This window comes from Mustela lutreola, chromosome 15, assembly GCF_030435805.1.
Source record: "Mustela lutreola isolate mMusLut2 chromosome 15, mMusLut2.pri, whole genome shotgun sequence".
NCBI lineage: Eukaryota > Metazoa > Chordata > Mammalia > Carnivora > Mustelidae > Mustela > Mustela lutreola.
In genome coordinates this window covers 21,396,507-21,418,253 of record NC_081304.1, presented here as the reverse complement: position 1 = coordinate 21,418,253, position 21,747 = coordinate 21,396,507, and the positions used below count along the sequence as shown (strand labels likewise).

Sequence of the window (21,747 nt, the reverse complement as noted above, 5' to 3'; positions counted from 1 at the left end):
GATTAAAAATAAAAAAGGTAAGTGAACAAATACATACTCATACATGATTATGTTTTCAAGAAGCTATTCTCTGTGGAAGTATAGAGGAATGGGGACTTCTGGGAAGCTGCTGACGGGAACTGGGAGGTTTAAAGCTATGGCTCTGGTAAGCACCCCAGTGAGCTGTAGGAAGGCATTTGTAAGAGTAGATTGTGCAGCATCAAAGGATCACTCTCTAAAAGAGGTGGGCATTTTCTCAATTAATTTAAATTCTGAGGCTTTCAGTAGTTGAGGGCTAGAAATAAGACCCAAAGAAAAGAACCATCTTCCCAATGGCTCAGGAAAGGAGACTGTGCCATTTGGCTTGTGATGCTAAATGGTCCAAAAGCCTTTGGTGGTGCGATATGGACAAGAAAAATATTAATACACAAACCACATAACACCATTAAAACTCAAAAAACATTTTTTTTTTTTTTTTCATTTAAAAAAGTATTTAGAACACATAAAACAAGGCAACATTTATTCTTTCTTCTCGTCTTCTGGGGCGGGGTCTGTTGGCGGCTCCTCCACCGTGGCGCTGTTGCTCTCCGAGCCAGTGTTACTATCACTGGTCCCTTCCTCAGCCATACTGTCCACCCCCTCCTGCCCACTCTCCTTGTCCTCAGGAGTAGATGTGCCTTCTTCACCATTCTGTTGGCTTTCCGTTGCTTCTTCAAGGTGTGTCTCCTCTGTAATCACACATGTGTCACTGTCAGTTCCAAGACATAAGTTTATTCTTCTAATTATGCCGACAGTCTCGAGCTATGCTGTCTGATGTGGTAGCCACTCACCGCACATGACATTAAGCACCAGAACGAGCTAGGGGGACTGAGGAACTGTTAGCACCTTTGAAACAATTCAGGTTTGAAAATGTACTTCTCAGCTATAAATTTACAAAAGCTAAATACAGACCAAGTATTTCTGATGAAAATTTAGCTTCTAAATTTAGATGTGCTACAGGTAAAAAACACACATCAGATTTTGAAGATTTAGTATGAAAATGAATGGAAAAGTTAATCCTTAAAAATGCTGATTACATGTTGAGATATTGCTTAAGACATACTGGGTTAAATAAATATATTATTATTTTTTAAGATTTTATTTATTTGACTGATAGAGAGACAGGGGGAGTGGGAGAAGGAGAAGCAGGCTCTCCACTGAGAAGGGAGCCTGATGTGGGGCTCGATCCCAGGGCCCTGGGACCATGACCTGAGCTGAAGGCAGACACTTAACTGACTGAGTCACCCAGGCGCTGCTAAATATATTATTATTAATTCATTTGTTCTCCTTTACTTTAAAAAATGTTAGAAATTTTAAATTACACAGGGACTTACATTTTCTTTCTATTGGACATAATGTTGTTCTGTGCTTTGGATTTAATTAGTGAGAAAGCAGGTATGGAAATGATATAAGGGCAATATTTTAGGTACATTGTTCAATGTTATGCTGGGTTGTTTTCTGTAAGAAATTAAGAACCTGAGGGTTTCTGCTCTAATAGTCTCAATTTTGCTTTTTCCTTTAGCTAAAAGGATAAAATCTGAGTGAAGACCCATAGGCATGCTCTACTCATAAATGACAGAACAGAGGCAAAGGACAGAGTGTTCTGTCTAGTTGCAAAATGAGCAAAGAATCATGCTTCATACCCTAATTCTCAAACTCCTGCTTTAACCACAAAAATATACTAATGCTCCAAATTTGTTAAGATAAAAAATATGTTCACAAAAAAACAGAAAAAGGCTCAGATAATGAAACTTAAAATCTGACTATCTGAAATGCTAATCTGCTGAATGAAATACTGTAGTAACATCTGGTAAAGTAACCTATATTCCATTAAATGTTTTCCTGATGTCAAACCGGAAGTTGTCAGTTGAATGTCAAGTATGACTACTGTCTCTCCCCTTGCTTGCAGTGATGGTCCAGGGAGCCTTTGGCTGTACTTCCTAGAACACTTTTAACTTACTCCTGCTTACACAGGGCACTGGGCAGGGTCAAAATAGTGCCAGAAGGTGAAGTAATCTCAAAATTTCAAATAATCGGTTTAATTGGTATTTTATGAAAATTTTACATGTTATTTTGTGTCTTGAGGAATGCTTTTAACCAGGAAAATCAGTCTGCCTGGAAGTAAGAACTTCTCTTGGATGGTATCAACCAACCTTCCCCATAAAGGCTAGATAGTAAAGATTTTGGATTTTGTGGGCCAGGCGTCTCTGCACCGACTCAACTACACTATGGTAGCCCCAAAGTAGCCACAGATAATACGTAAACACACAGGTAAGGCTGTGTTTCAACCAAACTTTCTTTACAAAAGCAGGTGGCAGGACAGGATTTGGCCTGCAGGTTTTACTTGCCCAACCCTGTCCTAGGACACCAAAGATGTTTGATCCTAAAAGCAACAACCACATATTACATTTTAGCAATAAAGGTTAAAACACTGAGTGCCAATATCACGTGAAATCCAGTCCAAAGTGGTTTTATAAATCCAGTATTAAGTGATTTTATGTATATTTCCTCATTTTTCCTCTGGAACTCTCAAGGGCTGGTACTAGAGCACCTAAAAGTGAGGAAACAGATTAAGTAATTTATCCACTCCTATGCTAGCAAGTTGTGAAAGAATATTAGAGCCAGAGATGTCTGACTCCAGGGCCCATATTCTCAACCATTCCTATCACTATACTTCATACACCTAACCCGGAAAATGACATGACTCAATCTGGACAAATAACCAAGACCTCAAATAGCCAGACTAAAGACCAATGCCTCACTGCTGTTTGTACGGACATTCACATTTTACGTCAGGATTTGGAAGATGCGTAGATCAGATAGAGGATAGCCCTTGACACCGACTTTGCGGTCAGCGGGCAGGTTACCTGTCTCCGTCGGGATGCTCTCATCGTCCTTCTTCTCTTCGGTCTTACTCGCAGCTTGCTCCTCCTCAGCAACCATGCTGCTCTGACTGCGTTCAGCTTGTTCTGCTGCCTCTTTCTCTCTTTCCTCCTGCCTTTTTCGAGCCTGCTCCTCTGCCTGTGCAATTTCAGCAGCAATTTTTTCCATATCCACTTCTACTTTTAAACCGCACAACTAGTAGTCAGAAAGAAAGAAAACTCTCTTAGTACTGTTCTTTTCTTACGACCTCTGAACCAGAGAAATTATTTCACGAGTGGCTTTTCTTGGTTATGAACTATATACATATATATGGGGTGGGGGGAGCGATTCTAGGTCTTGTCGTAAACTCCTGTGTCTACAGGAAGAGAAAGTTGCTGTAGTGGCCATGTACCAGCAAGTGGCTGGTGAGGCAATGGTTGGTGAGGCAATGCTGAAAGCACTGGATTTACATAGAAAGCTTCCAGTTCCTATTTCAAGCTACCAAACACAGGATCTACTTGTTTTAACACAAAGTGTACACTATAAGCTACATTTAATGATTAAGTCTCAATAAAATGAAACAACTCATGACTGCATGCATTTAAATTAAAACACCCAGGGATTCTAGGGACTACAGGCTAGTTAGTACATGTGTGGATACTATATGATATCTTAAACCTACTGAAATTTTGCCAGAAAATGGGAATAATTTCACAAAGCAAAGACCCTTACCATTAGAGCAAAGTTCACCCTATTTGAAAGTGAACAACATTCAATAAAAACACTATTTTGGAGAAAGGAACAAAAACTAAGGAACAAGAACAAAGTCACAGTGATAACAAGTACAGTGAACACAGTGAATTAATACCCTTTTAAGTTCATTGTTAAATGAATCTGTGCTTTCCAGGAATTTCCTCTTCTTTTCCTGGTGTCGCTCCTCTATTTGAAGAAGTTCAGCTTCTAGCTTTCGCTGAAAGACATATGATTAGGCTTTATTACTACTGAATTATTTTCTTGAAAGCAAAATACATTTTTTAAATGGGCATTTCGTAATGGTCCATGCTTTCTCACAGTGTGACAAAGGTTTCTGAATTTTTAAATTAAATCACTTATTGCACAATGTGTCTAGCTAAGATTTTAAAAACACAAAATGCAGCATAGGGGAGTGACTACAATTAACAAGTATATGTTAAAGAACACTCCTTCAGGCCTGAGTAATTTCTTTAGGAAAAAACATTTAGTTAAGCAATAAAGGTTGAGAAGATATCTTAAAATTCTTAATGTGCAAACTTTCTATCACAAGAGTCTGTATTACAGTTTTAATGACAAACGTATTAAATCTCCAGGAAACCTCTACTACTTCAAGTCTCTTCCCTGAATCAGGAACAGGTTAGACTGAACACAGAAATATTCAGCTCACAGGCTGATACACAGTATAGATTCATGCCACTGGGGCTCTGTGACATAGGCCCAATTTATTTTAACAAATGCTTTGTGATTTTACCTGATGAACCATTAAGGACTGGACCTGTCGTTTGAGGACCTGCATTCTAGCTGTTGTGACAACTGACCGAACATCCGGCACCACACTCTCACTGAGGATTTCACTGATGAGGCGGTGGTTTCTCTGGAAACGGGCGGTGGCTGTATGCTTCATTGAAAAGCCATCATCATAATCTGGCATAAACAAGATGTTTGGAAATGAAGTTGCCAGCAACCATAAACAGGAGACAGTGACAATGTCTGAACACCTGAACACCAAGGAGCCTTGGTCCTCACTGGTCTAATAAGCCGGCCCTTCCCTGCTCAGGGAGGAGTCTGCTCCTCCCTCTCCCTCTGTACCCCGCCAATGCTCTCTCTCAAAGAAATCAACCAACCAATTAATCAATCAACCAAATCTTTAAAACAAAAACAATCACAAGGGGGCCTTAAGGGCATCATGGGAGCACTGGGGAAGTCATTTCATAAAAATCTCGAGGAGGACATAATGTGTTCACTGGCCAGGGTACTGGTTATTCTCACTCGGTCTGAGAAGGTCTTGAATGGAACACAAATGTAATAAAAACCATGTATCTTCTGGCCTGGAAATCCATCAATAGGAAGACTGCATGTTACAGCGAGACTGCAATGCTGCTGAAAGGTTCACTCTCTTGGTGGTAATTTAAGGCATTTACACCTGATGACAACACAGGAACTGAGCAGTGTCTTTGTCACTGTATTACTTTAATACTAAAGTTATACAATGAAAATGCCCACTGTGGAGAAAACATTATCTCTAGCAATACTGTGTCCCAGACCACCACATACATTTTATTTCATTAAAAAAACCCATTAAAGGGCGCCTGGGTGGCTCAGGGGGTTAAAGCCTCTGCCTTCGGCTCAGGTCGTGATCTCAGGGTCCTGGGATGGAGCCCTGCATTGGGCTCTCTGCTCGGCAGGGAGCCTGCTTCCTCCTCTCTCTCTGTCTGCCTCTCTGCCTACTTGTGATCTCTGTCAAATAAATAAATAAAATCTTCAAAAAAAAAAAAGAAAAAAAGTGTTGAACTTGTGATTAAGTCTAAAAAAAACCCCATTAAAGCCCTAATGCAATTTTATAGAAAAAAAATATTTACTACCAAATTTTACTTTCAATTTTTGTCAATCTATACATGTACATAGTTTTCAGTGCATAAAGATACTATGTTGTTTTCACTCCCCCAAGTTCATATACATACGGCATGGATCTGGTTTATATGCTTATTTTTAATAGCTATGCAATAGCATTTCCTTCATTTCAACCTCTGCTTTATCACCTCCACAGTTTTGGACATATCTGCTAAAAAGCCATACTATCATTTATTTAACATAGTAACTTAAATTAACTCACTTTTAAAATAAACCTTCCTTGGGGCGCCTGGGTGGCTCAGTGGGTTAAAGCCTCTGCCTTCGGCTCAGGTCATGATCCCAGGGTCCTGGGATCGAGCCCCGCATCGGGCTCTCTGCTCAGCAGGGAGCCTGCTTCCCCTTCTCTCTCTGCCTGCCTCTCTGCCTACTTGTGATCTCTATCTGTCAAATAAATAAATAAAATCTTTAAAAATAAAATAAAATAAAATAAAATAAAATAAACCTTCCTCTTAAACAATACACATTAAAATAAAAGTTCCTGGGTACCCAGGTGGCTCAGTCGTTAAGTGTCTGCATTTGGCTTGGGTCATGATCCCAGGATCCTGGGATCAAGTCCCACATCAGGCTCCTTGCTCAGTGGGGAGCTCCTTCTCCCTCTCCCTCTGCTCCTCTGCCCCCACTGGTGTTCCCTCTCGCTTGCTCTCTCAAATAATAAAAAATCTTTAAAAAATAAAAAAAAAAATTTTTTATTTTTTAAAGATTTTATTTATTCATTTGACAGAGGGAGAGATCACACAAGTAGGCAGGAAGGCAGGCAGAGAGAGAAGAGGAAGCAGGCCCTCCACGGAGCAGAGGGCCTGAAGCGGGGCTCAATCCGAAGACCCTAAAATCATGACCCACTGAGCCACTCAGGCGCCCTAAAAAATAAAAATTTTTAAAAATTTAAAAAATTAAGAAAAAGTTCCTCTCTGAACCACCTAATCATCTTAGTGTCCCACCAGAGGTGGAGGGACCACACTTTAGGAAACTTTGCTTGAGGCCCAAATTGTACTGCTGTGTCCCAGTTTAGCACCTCCCTTATTATTTGGTAATTAAGTAGTTCCCAAAATGCTCATCATCATAAACACCACAGCTACAAACTGTTGTACAAACTACTTTTTGTCTCCTTTCAAGTAATTTCTTTAATGTATTTCTGAAATTAAAATTACTGGAATATAGGATACCATTAAAAAAAATTCTGGGGGTGCCTGGGTGGCTCCAGCTCAGGTCATGATCTCAGGGTCCTAGGATTGAGCCCTATATTGGGCTCTCTGCTCAGCAGGGAGCCTGCTTCCTCCTCTCTCTCTGCCTGCCTGTCTGCCTACTTGTGATCTCTCTCTCTGTCAAACAAATACAATAATTTTTAATAAAAAGAAATTGTGACCTTATTTTTTTAAGTTTTTCATATTCACACTTAAGATTACACATGGTATATTCATGCTATCTCTATCTGAACTGTATATACTTTTTTTTTGCTTTCTTCTTTCATTTATATGGTTCTAGTGTTGAACTCTGGTAGGGGAAAAAAGTCTTAGCAATCTGGGTTTGTCTTTCCTTACCCTTAGAATTCTGACTTTTGGGGGGTAGGCTTATATTTTCTAGTTATTTTCAAATTCACCAGCTCTTCATTTTACCTCATTTTCTAAAATGTCCTTTAAAAAACCTTTCGCTGTCTTATGTGGAAGCTGCATAAGCCTTTTCTGGGATAGCAGCAGGCAGCCACTATGCTCACAGTCCTTCTCTTGGACTGATGCTAACTCCCCCCTCGCAAATTTCCTCTTCTGCTATTTCCGAGGCATAAAGTCCAAGGTCTGAAGTCACTCTTATCCTGGCATCTTCATTTTCACCTATCCTTTCTTACCAGCAGCTTTCAGTTCTTACCTTAAACTTTCTAAAACATAATGGGCTGAAGTCTACGGAACAGAGAAGAGGATGTTTTTCTGAAAACTGTTCCTGAGTCAATCTCTGAAGTCCTGCTCAGTTCACTGTCCCCTCTCACCTAAAGAAAACTTTTAACTGCTTCTACTTGTGGCTTCCGTGTTGCTAATCTTTGTTGATACTCTTCTACTCATCTCTCATCCTTCCAGTTTTTCGTAGACTGGATCTTCTTTTCTATTTGTTAGTTCTGTATGTTTTTCTTGCATTAATCATCCAATCTGAGTAATTCTGGCCTGTTTGCTAGCATGTCCTTAACACTCAGTATGGTTTCTAATTTATATTCTATTATTATTTACATTATTCTTGTCTCTTCTGTATTTATGAGAGTATTTGTCAATATCCTAGTCCATTCTTTTTAAAAACATATTTCCTCCCTCTCCTATGGGGTACATGTTTATTCATGTTTTTAGTGGCATTACTGCTTCCTTTCTCCACAGTATCTTTCAAGTTCTTACAAGCCCTCTCTTTATACCCCTACTCTGAAATGGGGTCTTCTTTTCTTAATGTTTTGTTGCTTGCAGCTGGAGCCTCTAGCTTTTTCCACATCATAGCAGCACATGAGAAAATGTGATTTATACAGCAGGCGTGACTCATAGAGGAATATGGTCCCTGATGCAGGGGGGTAGTTCTGAGGCTCCTTGCAGCTTCAGACCCTGCCTGGCTGCAGAGACCAAGGATGTAATCTGTATACCTGCAAACGAGTCATGGAAAGCCAATCAGGAAGCTCTACTGTTTGTGTGTACATACATTTTTGTGTGTGTATAAAGTGTGCATGTGTGCACCCTCATGTGTTATCACAGGCCACGCTGGATTTCTGAATTAATTGGAAAACAATTTCACAATGCTTCTCCCCACTCATTAACTTTCTCCCTGGAGAGCCTTTAATTCAAGAAGTTTAAGGAATCAATAGGAAAACAGGATGTTAACCAGAAAGCATGAACTTTTTAAAAGCAGTTGAGCAAAATTCTGATTGTGACTCAAAAGCCTTTCCTGCATTCTGAGCATAAAGATTCTGATAAACAATAAATAGGTTTTGCTATTTTCTACACCAACAAGGATGTATCTTTTTTTTAATGGAAACGTCACATGCAGATCTTAAGATTAAGTAATCAAAATATTGAAATGGCACTTATATGCTTTGTTTTCCATTTAGGTAGGACATTAACTTGGTGATTGCTTGTATTTTAAGTTCTTGGAGAACGCATAAACAAAACCCCATTTTTGTTTTTTTTTACCGTCTGGATCTTCAGCAGGCTGGATGCTCATGTACGGCTCTCCTTTCTCCATGCGAGACTGTCTCTGTCGACTTTCTTCCTCTAAAGCAGCTTCTGCACGACTTTTTGCATTTATGTAAGCAAGGTATGCGGGGGAATTATGATAGGCCTTCATAGATTCATTGTACTCTATCTGAAATTCAAATATTTTTCAGTTTTGTAATTAACATATTACAGGTTATATGGATAGCTTTATCTCATTAGAATATCAAAAGGCAGAATTATCTCCTTTATACAGACAAGGAATCTGAAGCCTAGAGAAAGTGACTTGACCCAGCAAAGACAGTACAGCCTCAGCTGATTAGATCTTTTGTTTCTTTCACAAAGAACAAGCGAATGTTTATGCATTTTATATAGTCTCCACCCCACTGAGGTCCCCATTCTACCTTTTCTGCTTCGTATTCATTTAAATATTCTTGTTTTTCTTCATCAGTGAGATCTCGCCACATGCCACCAATAATCTTGCCAATCTCCCACAACTTTAGGTCAGGGTTGGAAGCTTTAACTTGGTCCCAGACCTTAAAAATGAAACATGAAATTTCAGTATGGATGCCTAAAAATACAGAACTTTAAAAATACTTTTAATAGAGAAACTTTTAAACATAAACAAAGGCAGAAGGAATAGTATCAAATCCCCATGTTCTCATCAGCCCACTGCAACAATTATCAATAGCTGGCTAATCTCATTTCTTTTGCTGGATTAATCCATGGCAGATCTCAAGACATCTCCAATCACTGGGGTGTTAAGATGAGATAACCCAATAACACAGTCTCTGTCTCTCTAAAAGTTCACAGAATTTAGAAGGAAAGTGGTTAATCTGCATAACACAACAGACCATATCATCAAATACATGTATAATAAGTGTGATCCCAAATTTTTAAATAGTGGTGAAAACAGCTCAAAGCCCTTACTATTAATAAAGATATTGGCTCTCTTTGTTACTTTAAGAGACTATAGGTTCATCACCAAACTAAACCGCAAGGGAAAATTCAAAAGTGTAAAGAAAATGAAAATCACCATGAGCTTACTCTGTAGAGATAACCACTGCTTTCTAGGCTTTTTTCTTCTTCAAACTAACACACTGTTGCTATTGTTTTTATACAAAATAAGATAATATATGTAGTTCTATATGCCTTTTTTCACCTCACATTTTTCTCATGTCACTGAATTTCTCCAAAGGGCTACGTAACACTGTCTAATGGACTTAAATGGTTTTTTTAATCATGTTCTTCTTGCTGGATTTTAGTTTCAGAATTCTGAAATCAGAACCAAGTTCTTTAAAAACTGCAATTCCTCATCCTTTCCTCTGACTATACACAGAAACCCTGGCTATGCCATTATGAAATCTGATGTAAAGCGAAGCAGCAAAGAGAACAGTCCTTCCTCCCTCTGGCTCCTGGCACCTACCTTTCTGCTGTACCTCATGTAGGGCATCAGAGGCTTATCTGGTGGCTTTGGGGGTTTTGGAATCGTAATACCAGAGGATGCCTACAAAAGAGTTAAATACATTCATTATTCAACTGCAAGTAATTCACCAGCAAAACGAAAAGAGAGTCCCTTAAAAATTTCTAATGCGCCTTTCTTCTACTCGTCCATGGATACAAGATTCTTATATTTTCTCCACTGAAAATAGCTATCACTGCAAATTCAGAAATATTCACATCAAAAGAAAATAAAGAAAATGACTTTAGGTACATTATTTTAAAATATTACTCGGCAGATTTTTGCTACTGCTTTGACAACCTGGCTGTAAGAACAAATAAAGTATTACATAATAATCCATACACTGAAAATATATGGTTACATATCACATGTCCCATGTTTAGGACATAACCTAGCACCCTTTAATTGTGCTTAATTTACCATTACACATACAGTCAACACTTGATTATCTGCTGGAGTCTAGGCTCCTTCAGCACTTACCATTCTCACACTGTCTGCAGGGATTTTTGTGTCTACTTGTACTATTCCAGGAATGCACGACACCCCTACATAAACAACACCCCTACAAAAACTACCTTCTAGGTTCAAAACAGAAAACAAAATACCTTATTTCCTTTATCAGGACTAGAGATTTTATTTTTCTTAAGGTTCTAGGTCCATATCTAGTGGCTTTCTATAAAGGGGATCAAGAATTATAAACTAAAGTCATGCCTTTTCTTGTCCTCAGTCCTAATAATAAAGTGGGAGTGGATGAGTTTACCCAGGGGCAGAGAAATCGCAGACACAGGGCCCAATTGGGTTATTTTTGAGGCCTTATACTGATTAAAAATTTTGGTTTAGTGGGGAGAAAAAAAATGAAAACACAAGCAGGAGGGAAAACTAAAAATATTTTTTAAAAAGGTAAAGAAAAAAGTGGAATAGAGGGAAAACAAAGGCGAAGAAAAAGATGAGAGACCGGTTCTTTCTGTGGAATAACAGCTAGGTAAATATGAGAGCAGGCAGCGTCTAGTGGGCGCCCCAGATAACTGCGATCCACAAGCGTCTATTTCTGAACTTAGTTTCAGCTTAACATATATGACTACCATTGATCAAGGACCCAGAATAAATTCATCATGGCTGAATCACATTTATTTCCCCCCAGTTTCTAGGAGACAACGGATATTGATTCTTCTTGACGGGCTAGAGGGAAGAGGTGTTGGCTTCGCTCTAATTATCAAAGGACAGGGACTGGCAAATCCTCATAAGGAGACTAAGAGATATTTGGATCCCTTGCCCTTCAGTTGCCCAAACTCCTCCTTTCTGGGTTGGGACACCAATTATAACCTTATTTTTTAATCCACACTAATCTCTGAGATTAGTGTGTCTGCCCAATTCCACTGCTTTCAAACAATGCTTCCTCCTCCTAGGGTGAGGGTCTTTCTCCACCCCTACATATTTTGAGTAACTCTGCTTCTTCTTACATGAGATTGTTAGAAAGCATATCACCTTTGAAACAGTATTTCCTCTCGTCTTTCCACTCCTCCCATACATTCATGCCATACCTCATGCTGGTGCCCATGCAGACAGACCCTGGTTTTTTTTTAAGCCAGCATTGGGCAATGGTGTGAGGTAAGCCAGAAGGGATAGACACTGTCAACAGCAATCATATGAACCTCCTATAAGCCAAGACAAGTTCAGTCTCCAGGTCTGTAGCTCTTTCAAGGAGGGGTAAGGGAACTCCTATGAGGCTAACTTTACTTTACATCATAGGTTCAGAACAAGATACACAAAGGTCTGATTTTTCATATGTAAAGCTACTAGAAAGCATTTCCAATTTATATCCAACACAAACCTTCAGAATTCCATGAAGTCGGTTACAAATAAAGTTGGAATTGTGCCAATAATTGAAGTTGGTATATCACCACTAACAAATTTTCTTTAAAGAGATAAAGAACTCTAAAATGTCTATGTTTTAAATATATTGACTTAAAACACTTCAAAAACAAATCATAGTAATATAAGCTCTACTTTTCAAAGAATATTTTCATTTGAATGAAACAAGGCTCTATTTCATTGATTAGGCAATTTATAAATACAAACCAAACCAAACCAAACCCAAACAATAACTGCAAAGTTAAAATTTAGCTGGTTTTCAGGACACTAAAGATTTTTATGTCTAAACATTCTTAATTTATTTATCATCTTAGCAGACATCTTTCTACCATGTTTTAAACATTACTCTTTACAAAAAAAAAAAAAGGCAATTTGCCCTCAAGACACTTTAACCTTATTTTGATGAGAGTCCATCAGAAACAACCCCTGCTTTCCTGTACTCCTCTGACTTGAGGAGTGAGAGCTGCTGGGCCCCTGACTAAATGGCCACGTGGTTACACCTTTGGAGGGAATGTTTCCTTTCTTAGCAGTTTCTTTCCTTGTTTCTATCAGGAAAGCTACCTCTAGTAGCAAATGTCCCTCTTTATAATTTTCTGCTTCTACCTGGCAATGAGTTGGGGGAACGTAAAAACTATGCTTAGCTAAGTTAAAACTGTGCTTATATAACAGTAATTCCTGGAATCGCCTATGCATAAAGATCATGATTCTGTGAAATTTATTTTGGCCACTCAAGAGATTTTGTTGTTGTTTCTTCTAATTCTTCCTTTTCTCTGGTAGAGTTTTCTTCTAGAATGGACTTTCCAATTAGCACAAAAATAAGCCATTTTTAACATCTCAAACTGTTTTCACACCTGTACTTAGGAGAATGTTAACCACCATCTGAGAGGACTAGGAAGGAATTCCATCTCATGGCTATCACTGGCACTCCAAAAGTTTCAACACGCTGTAAAAAGTCTCACAACTATTCAAGTGTACTAGAGTCATGAGGGAAACCAGATGTTCCACAGAGCCTATCGGAAGCTACCAGATAGGGTTTCAGACTCATTCTTTCAAATCGCTGACTTAAGGCTATTTGCAAACAGTGATACCCTATAAGGAGCCTAAAAGAATAAAAAAAGGTAACACATTATCGGGGTCATCTTAAAATAAAATACTTCTATAATGGTCAAAATCACATCCTTTAAGTCCTAACAAATCTTCAGTTAGATATATTAAAAAAAGTTGTGTAAAACTTTAGGCATAACTAATTTTCTTAGACAGCAATTCAGTGACCTAAAAGTTGAAGGGGCTGGGATTAAGAGAGGCTAAAAGCCTTCAGTTTCTAGGCCCCTTCAGGTTAAGTCTAGACAGCAGTTTGATTACACTTCAGTCTGGTGCTGAGGACAATAATACCAAAAAAACTAACACAAAGAACCCAAATGCCAAATATTCCATGCTCAACGACCCTCCTGTACTAATCTATCCCAAAGCTAGAGCCAACTCCAAAAGCTAGGTTCGAACATCCCCAAGAGGAAATGAGGAGGAACAGGTAATTGACTCTAGCTAGCCCTGAGACAGTGGATGACCTTTCCTTTTCCTACTGAATGATCTCTATTAACAGAGAATTCCCACAGATACATCCAAGTTAGGAACAAAATGCTTATACAAACTGAAACACAAATGATTCTAATAATACAGTTATCACCATTTCTATTCCATTCATGTAGATAATCAAGAGCTGACTGTATAGAGCTATTAAAATGTAATCATTCTCTTGTTCACTCCTCATGAATAATTTTCTGCATTAACATGAATGATCCAAAATTGACTCTGCTCCTTGTTTAAATTAAAATGTTCTTTATCATTGGATAACCTTGCCCCCCATAACACTTGTGAAACACATTTAGGCTAGGGAAAACACATACCGATGTACATAAAAATTGTATGCATTGTGAAATGCATACATACACACACTTTGTCAAAATTCTTTTCAGATACCATGAAATATGCATGGCACATAAAACTTGATATGCTTATGAAGTACAAATTATGCAGAAACAATGAAAAATTTAGACAAACAAAACCTATCAAGCTAAGCAATATGCTTACCAAGATAGACATATAGTTTGATAGTTACAAGCTTTTTGCTCTAGCTTGACTACAGGGTGAGAGGGCTCTTTTGAAGTCACATTAATTATTTATGAATATAGCAAACAAAAACCAAGTATTAAAAAGTTTACAGCCATTCTGGGTTGTATAAATTCTCACCAATGCCACATTCCAACATATGTAGGTATTTGGCTTTTGGATTTATTTTTATTTACTTTTGGTAAATCATTTTTACATTTATTTCTTAGCTACTTAAGCTTCCTTGAATGCAGTTTAAGATGATTCTAAAATAGATATCTGAAATATATCACTCAATTTTGGGTGTCTTAGGTTGATCATTTAAATGAAACATCCTCAGTTTCAGAAATTATACCCCTCTCCTACAGATTATAAGTACACTTTTAGTTGTTGGTATCAAGTCTGGCATGTCAAATTAATTTCATTCAACTTGCATCCTGCAATTCTTTGAAGTTATATTAAATCTCTTTTTAACTGGAGAGAAATGAATCTCAGGAAGTTGAATATTAAATCCAAAAGACAAATAATTATGTGTAGCAGTTCAAACTGGTAGGCCAGCCGAAAAAAGCCCAGGTCCGTAAGCCGGGCTTTTACTCAGAAACTAAGTTCTTGAGCCTGATGCCAATTACCTTAAATGAAAGATACTCTTTATCTCAAAAAGGGTATTTTAACCATAAGAAACTCTAGGTTTATCTACATATAGTATAAGCAGTAAGTGCCCAGGGCTTTAGCTCACCAACCACCAAACAGAATGGATTCTTCTTTTCTTCTACATACATATCCAGATTTCACTGTTCTTTTTTTTTTTTTTTTTTCCCCAGTTTAAGATCGTACAATGAATGTTTAAAATAGTCAAAAAGCCAGGTTAAAAAATTTTTTTTTTAAATGGCTGTGCTGCTGATTCAAAAGGACCTAACTCTGGAGGCATTTCTGGTCAAATCCAGTTGTTTGCCGGATGCTGTAATAGTTGATTCTCCTACCGTGACCCGGCTGTTGGTGCCCGGGTTCCCTCCCAGCCTGTAGTTGTTGTAGGCGAGATGACTGTATGGATTGTATCCCACAAACCCTGGTGTGCTGGGCATTTGCTGATGGAAACAAATGAGACAAAAACACGAATGAGAAATGAGCTCAAACGAGGAAAACACAGAAATGAAAAATGATCTGCATATGGCATGCAAAAGCAACCTGAATTTAAACAAGCAATGATGTGTTGTAACTGTTCTTTATCTTTCATTGGGAAACCAGTCTGCAAGTGGTTTTTTTGTTTTTTGTTTTTTTTTTTCCCTTTCTTCCCTTTCTTTCTCTTTACAGGGGCAAGTCGTGTTTATCGTCAGCGTGAGTGTGTGTGCTTGTTTTTTCGGAATAAGCAATATACTGAAGTGTCTCAAACACTCCGGATTACTTTATGGTCAATAATATGATATAACAACTTAGCAACAGGTGTCTGAGATAGGAAGGCCTGACATGTGATAAACTAGAAGTCTGAAACACTTTACATGCAAAACAAAATGTGATTTACTTGACAGTTATGCAGATGCCACCAATGTATTTATCTACTAAGAACAAATAAAAACAAGAAATGGATTGTGTCAGAGACAATTTTAAATCCTTCTATATAATGTGAAAAATGAAAAGGTACTCAAATCAGGAAGTCAGAGTAGTCAGTAGAAAAGAACTTATGTGGGATTCAATGGGTGTCACATACATGATTTCAAAACAAAGACTTGTAAGAAATGTATGGATTTCATTCAGGGGTGCTATCTGATCTTTTAAACCCAGTCATTCTTTTTTTTTAGGCTTTCTCTTCCATCTCTTCTTTGATCCATCTTCCATAGGTCAATCATGAACACTTTCTGCCATTTAATTTTAATGTGAACTACTTTCCTAGTTTACAGACTTGAACTTCATTTTTTCATCTAGTTTCAATACCTTTGATCCTTTCAAAACACAACTGCTCATTGCAGCAATGGAATTATTGGTTTCATGAATTATGTGTTGATGTAATAAAAAATGGGCTCTTAATATAGCAGTGCCCTCATGGTTAATACAATGACATCTAATGTTCATGAGAATAAAGGTATAATGCATAAAAAGGATATAGCGAAGAGAAACCAAAAGTAGGGAATTTTATCTAATGAAACTCAACCAAAACAACTAATTTAATTTTAACATGCAATTAACAATATGAGCCCTCAATTGTAGAATGTAAAATACACTTAACACATCCCAACTAAGCTGTGGCTGTTATGAACACAATTTTCTACAACATGCCGCTGCACATATCCTTAGTGTCCAAAAGAAAGATATTCAGGCTGATATTACATTTGAAACTCTTTAGGAAAAGAGAACAACTGATCAATTCTAGTCTGTATAGTTATAAAAGACGCAAATTAGGCATATTTACGTAGGCAAAACACAGATGAAGTATCAAAGGCACAAGAGAAGTGTATATTACTTGGAGTGGTACATTGGGTGGTGGTGGTGGTGGTGGTGGTGGTGGTGGTGGTAGTGGTGGTGGTGGTGGTGATGGTAGAATGGAAAAAAAAAAAAAGGAAGGAAGATAATTCATTTGATATCCATTCTGTTGGCTGTCCTAATCCCTAGTCTTCTTTATTTTATGTGTCAATGTGAAATTACAATAGTACAGAAATAGGACTAAAGAAAGGCCAAAAAAAAAAAAAAATCCCTTTCTACATTTGAGAAGTCATAAGGGGACACTTGGTTTTTGAGCTATTTTTATTATCCCAAAAAATCAAGTTTGTCTTCCAGAGATTATACACTGTCAGAGGCAGTATATACGTCAAAATGACATCTTCAAAGGTTGCATAAAGAATGAAAATCACTGTTCAACATTATGAGGCAATAATGTAATAAAGTTACGGGAATTAAAAAAAAAATCAAAACTAAAACATTACAATTATACCATTTCCAAAATTGAAGTACATGGTTAGCTCTTTGAGGTCAGGAATCTCAACTGTTCAACTCCACCTGTATAGCCACTAGCAGAGGGCCAAGGAGATGGTCATTAAGAAATGTTCTTTGATTTAAGAAAGAAAACAAACCAAACACAGGACTTTAAGATCTACTGGAAGTAACTTTAGAAACTATATGTTACTATGTTACATAAGTTGAAATGAGAACATGAGATACAGTATCTCTTTTAAGAAGTATCTTACTAAGAGAAACAAATTGTTGATAAAGGTAACTAAAGCATACATCTGAGGATTAGTAAGTAAGAGCAGTCATCTAGTGGAGAAAAAAAATTACACAAGGACCTAATTAGTAAGCTAGCCTGCAATTTTGGGGATAAGGGGTCAGGAAGGAGGGCTAACAGCTATTAAAGAACTGCTTTTGTAGGCCATGGTCAATGTTAACAGTGTTTTTTTAAAGACAAAAAAAAAAAAAGAAAAAAGAAAACCCAAAAAACAACAAGGAATCCGTTTCAGCAAGGCCTGAATAGTTCCTGTTAGATTTGTTTTGTGGATTGGATGGTTATTTTACATGCTGTCCAAGCTGGGCCAGAACTTGCTTGATGAAAAACCTAGTTCACAAGTATTATTTAGAAACTTGAAAACATATTCAATAGGCAGGATCTGACCCACAGATAATGAAATCCTTACTTAAACAGCTTGAAAAATAAAAATTTACAATGAGTGTTATTATGGTACTGGATGCTTTACTGTTTAATATGAAAATTATATATAAACAAGGAGAGAAAGTGTAACCAGTTGAAGGTTAGGTTTAAAAATAATAACAAATGCCAGATTGAGCATTCACTCAATATCAACTTTTAAGACTCTTATAGAGATTAACTAGAAAGAGATGTTAAGCTTATCATTTATTTCCCATTTAAAAAAGAGAACTGAGCAGAGGAGGTTGGAATTTCAGCAGTATGTTTCTTTAAATGTTGGGATCGGTTCAAGGTAAGATGCAGAGAGTTATTTTATTTAGTAGGAAGTGCTGTTTTTTGGCTGAATTTTTCATCCTGTTGCTGTGATGATTGAGTGACTGTCACTGGAAGACATCTGGGTTTTTGTATCAAGGCCAGACTTGGCTATTACATTAACAAGAAAATTAAAACTTACTGTTGCAGGAGCTGGGGTGGGAGGTGGGGCATAAGATGGTCTTTCTGTTTGAAAGAAAATAAATAACTTCTTGTAAACAACTGAGATATAATACTATGCAACAAAACTACCAATGGTCCTGTTTTGAAGAAAAAAAAATGAGAGTATTTTGGAATTCCCATTTGCTAGGGCATTAGTCTCTTATTAATAGATAAATATAAAAAATGAAACTTACTTGACATTTTGGAAGATTAAGTTCTCAGTTCCTTAAGAATGAATCTGAGACACTAAAATAAAAAAAAAGAAAAAAAAAGAAAAAAAAAGAGAATCAAAACTCAGCAAGCATAAGAGATGTTTTCCTAAAGAATAGGGTAGTTTAATTGGTATTTCTTAGTAAAATTACACTATCTTCTAGTAATCAAATCCTTTGCATATTTTACTAAATCTTATAGGTCATTTGGATCATCAGAATTAAACGACTAAAACAAATTACTGGGGATATTAAAAGTAATATTAGACGTGTACTTTCAAGTTTTTTCTTGCCACCTCCTTCATGGAAAACATTCTGCTAATGCCATGTAAACATTTAAACTGATAAAAATATAATGACAATAGGATGTGATGTATTAACAGGGCCCACCCCAACAAGGCCTACCAGATACTAACGGCTCACTGATCAACAGCAGCTCTACCTTCCTCTTAGAGTAACAAGTTCTATTAAAACAAGCCAGCATTTTATTTCTGGAGGCAGTGCAAAAGGTAACTGGTTGATAAAGAGCTTCACATTCTCTTAAAGTGGTAAATAGCTTTGTATCTCCTGGGAATAACTTCTGAGCCTCTACCTGAAAAATTCATTAACCCTTCACAGTCCATTTCAAAATATATATCTCAAGGGAGATTTCGTGATAAATTACTTGGGGAGAACAAATTGCTTCCTTCTCTGTACTCCTATCCAATTCACCTAAATCTATAATATTGTTCATTACATTGTATTATACCTGTTAATATGGCTAAACTGTAGAACAGAGGCCATCTCATTCATTATCGCAGTCCCAGCACCTAGCTCAATGCTTACATTTGGTCCTAGTATTACCAGCTCTGAACAAGAACATAAAGGCATGAGCTTGTTTCTTACATCAATATACATCACACACAATGTGTACAAAAAGACAAACATTTTAGAAAAAGAGCAAATAACTTCTATGACTACTGGAGTACTTTCATCAAACATTACGTGAAACAAGCATGATGCTTTTGCTTCTCTTCTACATTTTAAGGGAAGTCCCTGGAATAGAAGGAATCAGAGGACTGTGTGGAAAGAAGTATTTTTTTGAACAGCCCAACCTGGGTCTCTCCCTCTTTCGGTAAGAACAGGGCAGAAACCATGGACCGGGTGATCTCCTTCCTGCTCAACATGGGGGTGGGGGTGTGCTGTCAACAACAAGTAGGCCTCACTGTGGGAAGCGCTGATAATAACTGCCAAAGCTCCCCGGTACATCACACTATTGTTAAGACTTCAAAATTACTGCTGTCGTCTGCTACGATAAAATTCTAAGGGTGGGCTTGTACATTCGTCTGCCACTGGACCCATCCCTGGCGCCTGGCATAAAATACTAGATACTTGTTGAAGACTTTCTACGGGGCGGGCTTATCACTTATCTCGGTTCAGGGTCGCAACTACCCTTCGAGATATGTATGGATATCCGTACTTTACACAAGAAAAATGGGAGCCTCGGCGGCGAGTTTAAGTAACTTGTCTAAAGCCACACAGCCAGGAAGTGCCAGAGCTGGGTTTCAAACCCAGGCCAGACTGTTTCCGAGCTTTCGCTCTCCGCTCTCCACTCGTAGCCACACCGAGTGTCCTCGGTCGCTGCCGAACCAAAGGGAAACCACCTTCCTGGGGGGGGGGGGAGGGGGAGATGGACCACGGACTTGGCTTGCCCCAAGGGGTTCCCCTGAGGTCGCTTCCTTCAGGTTGTGGTGCTGAATGCACGTCACTAACAACTCCACTAAAGAGGAATGCATGGGTGCCCTGACCCATGTCGCGGGGTTAGTGGAAGGGGCAAATCTTGCCGCCGGGGAGGGGCCCCAGACGGGACTCCCTCCCGAACCCCGCTCCGCTAGGCCTCAAGGAGGCCGCAACCGGCCCCCAGCTCTGGGCCCGCGGCCCAGCCTGAACCCCAGCAGCCCCCGGGAACTCGAGGTCCAGTCAAGCCAGGACACCGCGACTCGCCACCCTCCCGACCCGCTCGGGCCCAGTCGGAAGCACTCACCCGCGGGCAGAAAAAGCGCCCGCAGCTCCGGCCTCGTTTCCCTTTGTCCCGCGCACGCCCCGCCCCTCGCGTCCGGAGCGTCCGCACTCGCACTTTCCACACTCTTCTTAATTGCTTTCCAGCCCTTCCCCCGACTCTTTTTGAAAAAATAAAGCTCCAGGTGAGGATGCGGTGATGCTCCGTCCGGTCAGGGATTTTTTTCAGACCCCACACGTTCTACAAAACCCCACGAATGTGGGCACGCTCCAGGCCGGGCGCCGATTCGTCACGGCGGAGTGGGCGGAGGGGCCCGGCGGCGGGAGAGGCCCGAACGGCCGCCGCGCGGGGCCGGAGCGGCTGCAGGTGGCGTGGCGGCAGGCGCTGGCCTCGGCTTCCACGCGCGGGGCCGGAAGACGGCGGGGTCTCTCCGGGTGGAGGAGCTCGGAACCACTGCGGCCGCGGCGGCCGGGCCTCCGCTGCGCCGGCGGGTGGTGGTGTTTTTTTCCGGGTTCTTCCTTGTTCTTTCAGTCGGTGAAAGAGTCTATACTTCAGCAAGCGAAGGATGGAGGCGAGGGCGACCGGGTTCGCGCAGTTTCCGTTCCCACGCGCGCCTCGCGGGGCTTCCTGCCTTAACGGCCAGGCATGAACCCTTGACCAAAAGCAACACGGACCTTTTTAGTTTTTCCAAGCGCGCGTGTGTTGTAAGTGCCAGGTTTCTGAGCCGGGGCCCAGAGATGGAAATCCCCTCGGCCAAGGCTGTGCGCCCTTGCCGCGCGGGGAGTGCCACTCGTCTCTGCCCAGCGCTGCCCTGGCTCATCCCCACTTTCAGCTTCTCTGTCCTTCCGGATCCTGCTCAGATTCTCACAGTGGTGCCCTCCTGGAACTTCCCCCCATAGTCCTTCCTCTGAACTCCCACGGTTCTTTGGTAACTTCACTGTACTCTATACCTGATCTATTGTATTGAACTGCGTTTGTCATCTCCCGTGCATTACAGCGCATTACAGGACATTTCAAGACCCATTACAGTGGGTCTTGAAAGAAAAGGTTCAGTTAATCTGCAATGGCCATCTTTCTATTGCTTAGAAAGCAGTTCTACTTAGGGCTTGATTCATTGTCAGATGGTCAGTAAATGGGAACAGAGACAGGTGTCTAGTCTAGTCTAGTCTAGTCCAAGGATCTTCTCACTAAATCATGAGTACATTGGTTTACCAGTACTACCCCTTTCCTTGGCTGTATAAACACCTGGCCTGTGCTGTGGGCCACTGAGAAGGGAA

At 39.5% G+C, this 21,747-nt stretch overlaps 1 protein-coding gene across 5 annotated transcripts; it reads right to left on the bottom strand.

Annotated features, from left to right (window-relative positions):
* Window positions 1-424: 424 nt before the first annotated feature.
* On the bottom strand, window positions 425-21,285 carry SMARCE1 (SWI/SNF related, matrix associated, actin dependent regulator of chromatin, subfamily e, member 1). Of its 5 annotated transcripts, XM_059148428.1 has the most exons (11): window positions 20,495-21,285; window positions 18,457-18,508; window positions 18,243-18,286; window positions 15,138-15,242; window positions 10,144-10,224; window positions 9,122-9,253; window positions 8,697-8,868; window positions 4,385-4,557; window positions 3,749-3,850; window positions 2,886-3,096; window positions 425-707 (listed from the first exon to the last, which is right to left on the bottom strand). In XM_059148428.1, exons 2-11 carry the CDS (start codon window positions 18,461-18,463, stop codon window positions 499-501), a joined length of 1,236 nt encoding a protein of 411 aa, XP_059004411.1. In that variant the 5' UTR covers window positions 18,464-18,508; window positions 20,495-21,285; the 3' UTR covers window positions 425-498. The 5 variants fall into 5 exon arrangements, with proteins under 5 accessions (XP_059004411.1, XP_059004413.1, XP_059004412.1 ...); XM_059148430.1 differs by lacking the exon at window positions 15,138-15,242; XM_059148429.1 differs by lacking the exon at window positions 18,243-18,286 and having other exon boundaries at window positions 20,495-21,284.
* Window positions 21,286-21,747: the final 462 nt, after the last annotated feature.

What these genes read in the sequence shown, in the direction of transcription:
- SMARCE1 (XM_059148428.1), bottom strand. An exon ending in GCACCAACAGCCGGGTCACG is followed by an intron (nt 10,225 to 15,137) that starts GTAGGAGAATCA and finishes ACTCTTTTGTAG; the next exon opens with GCATCCTCTGGTATTACGAT. An exon ending in GAGCATCCCGACGGAGACAG is followed by an intron (nt 708 to 2,885) that starts GTAACCTGCCCG and finishes GTGTGATTACAG; the next exon opens with AGGAGACACACCTTGAAGAA.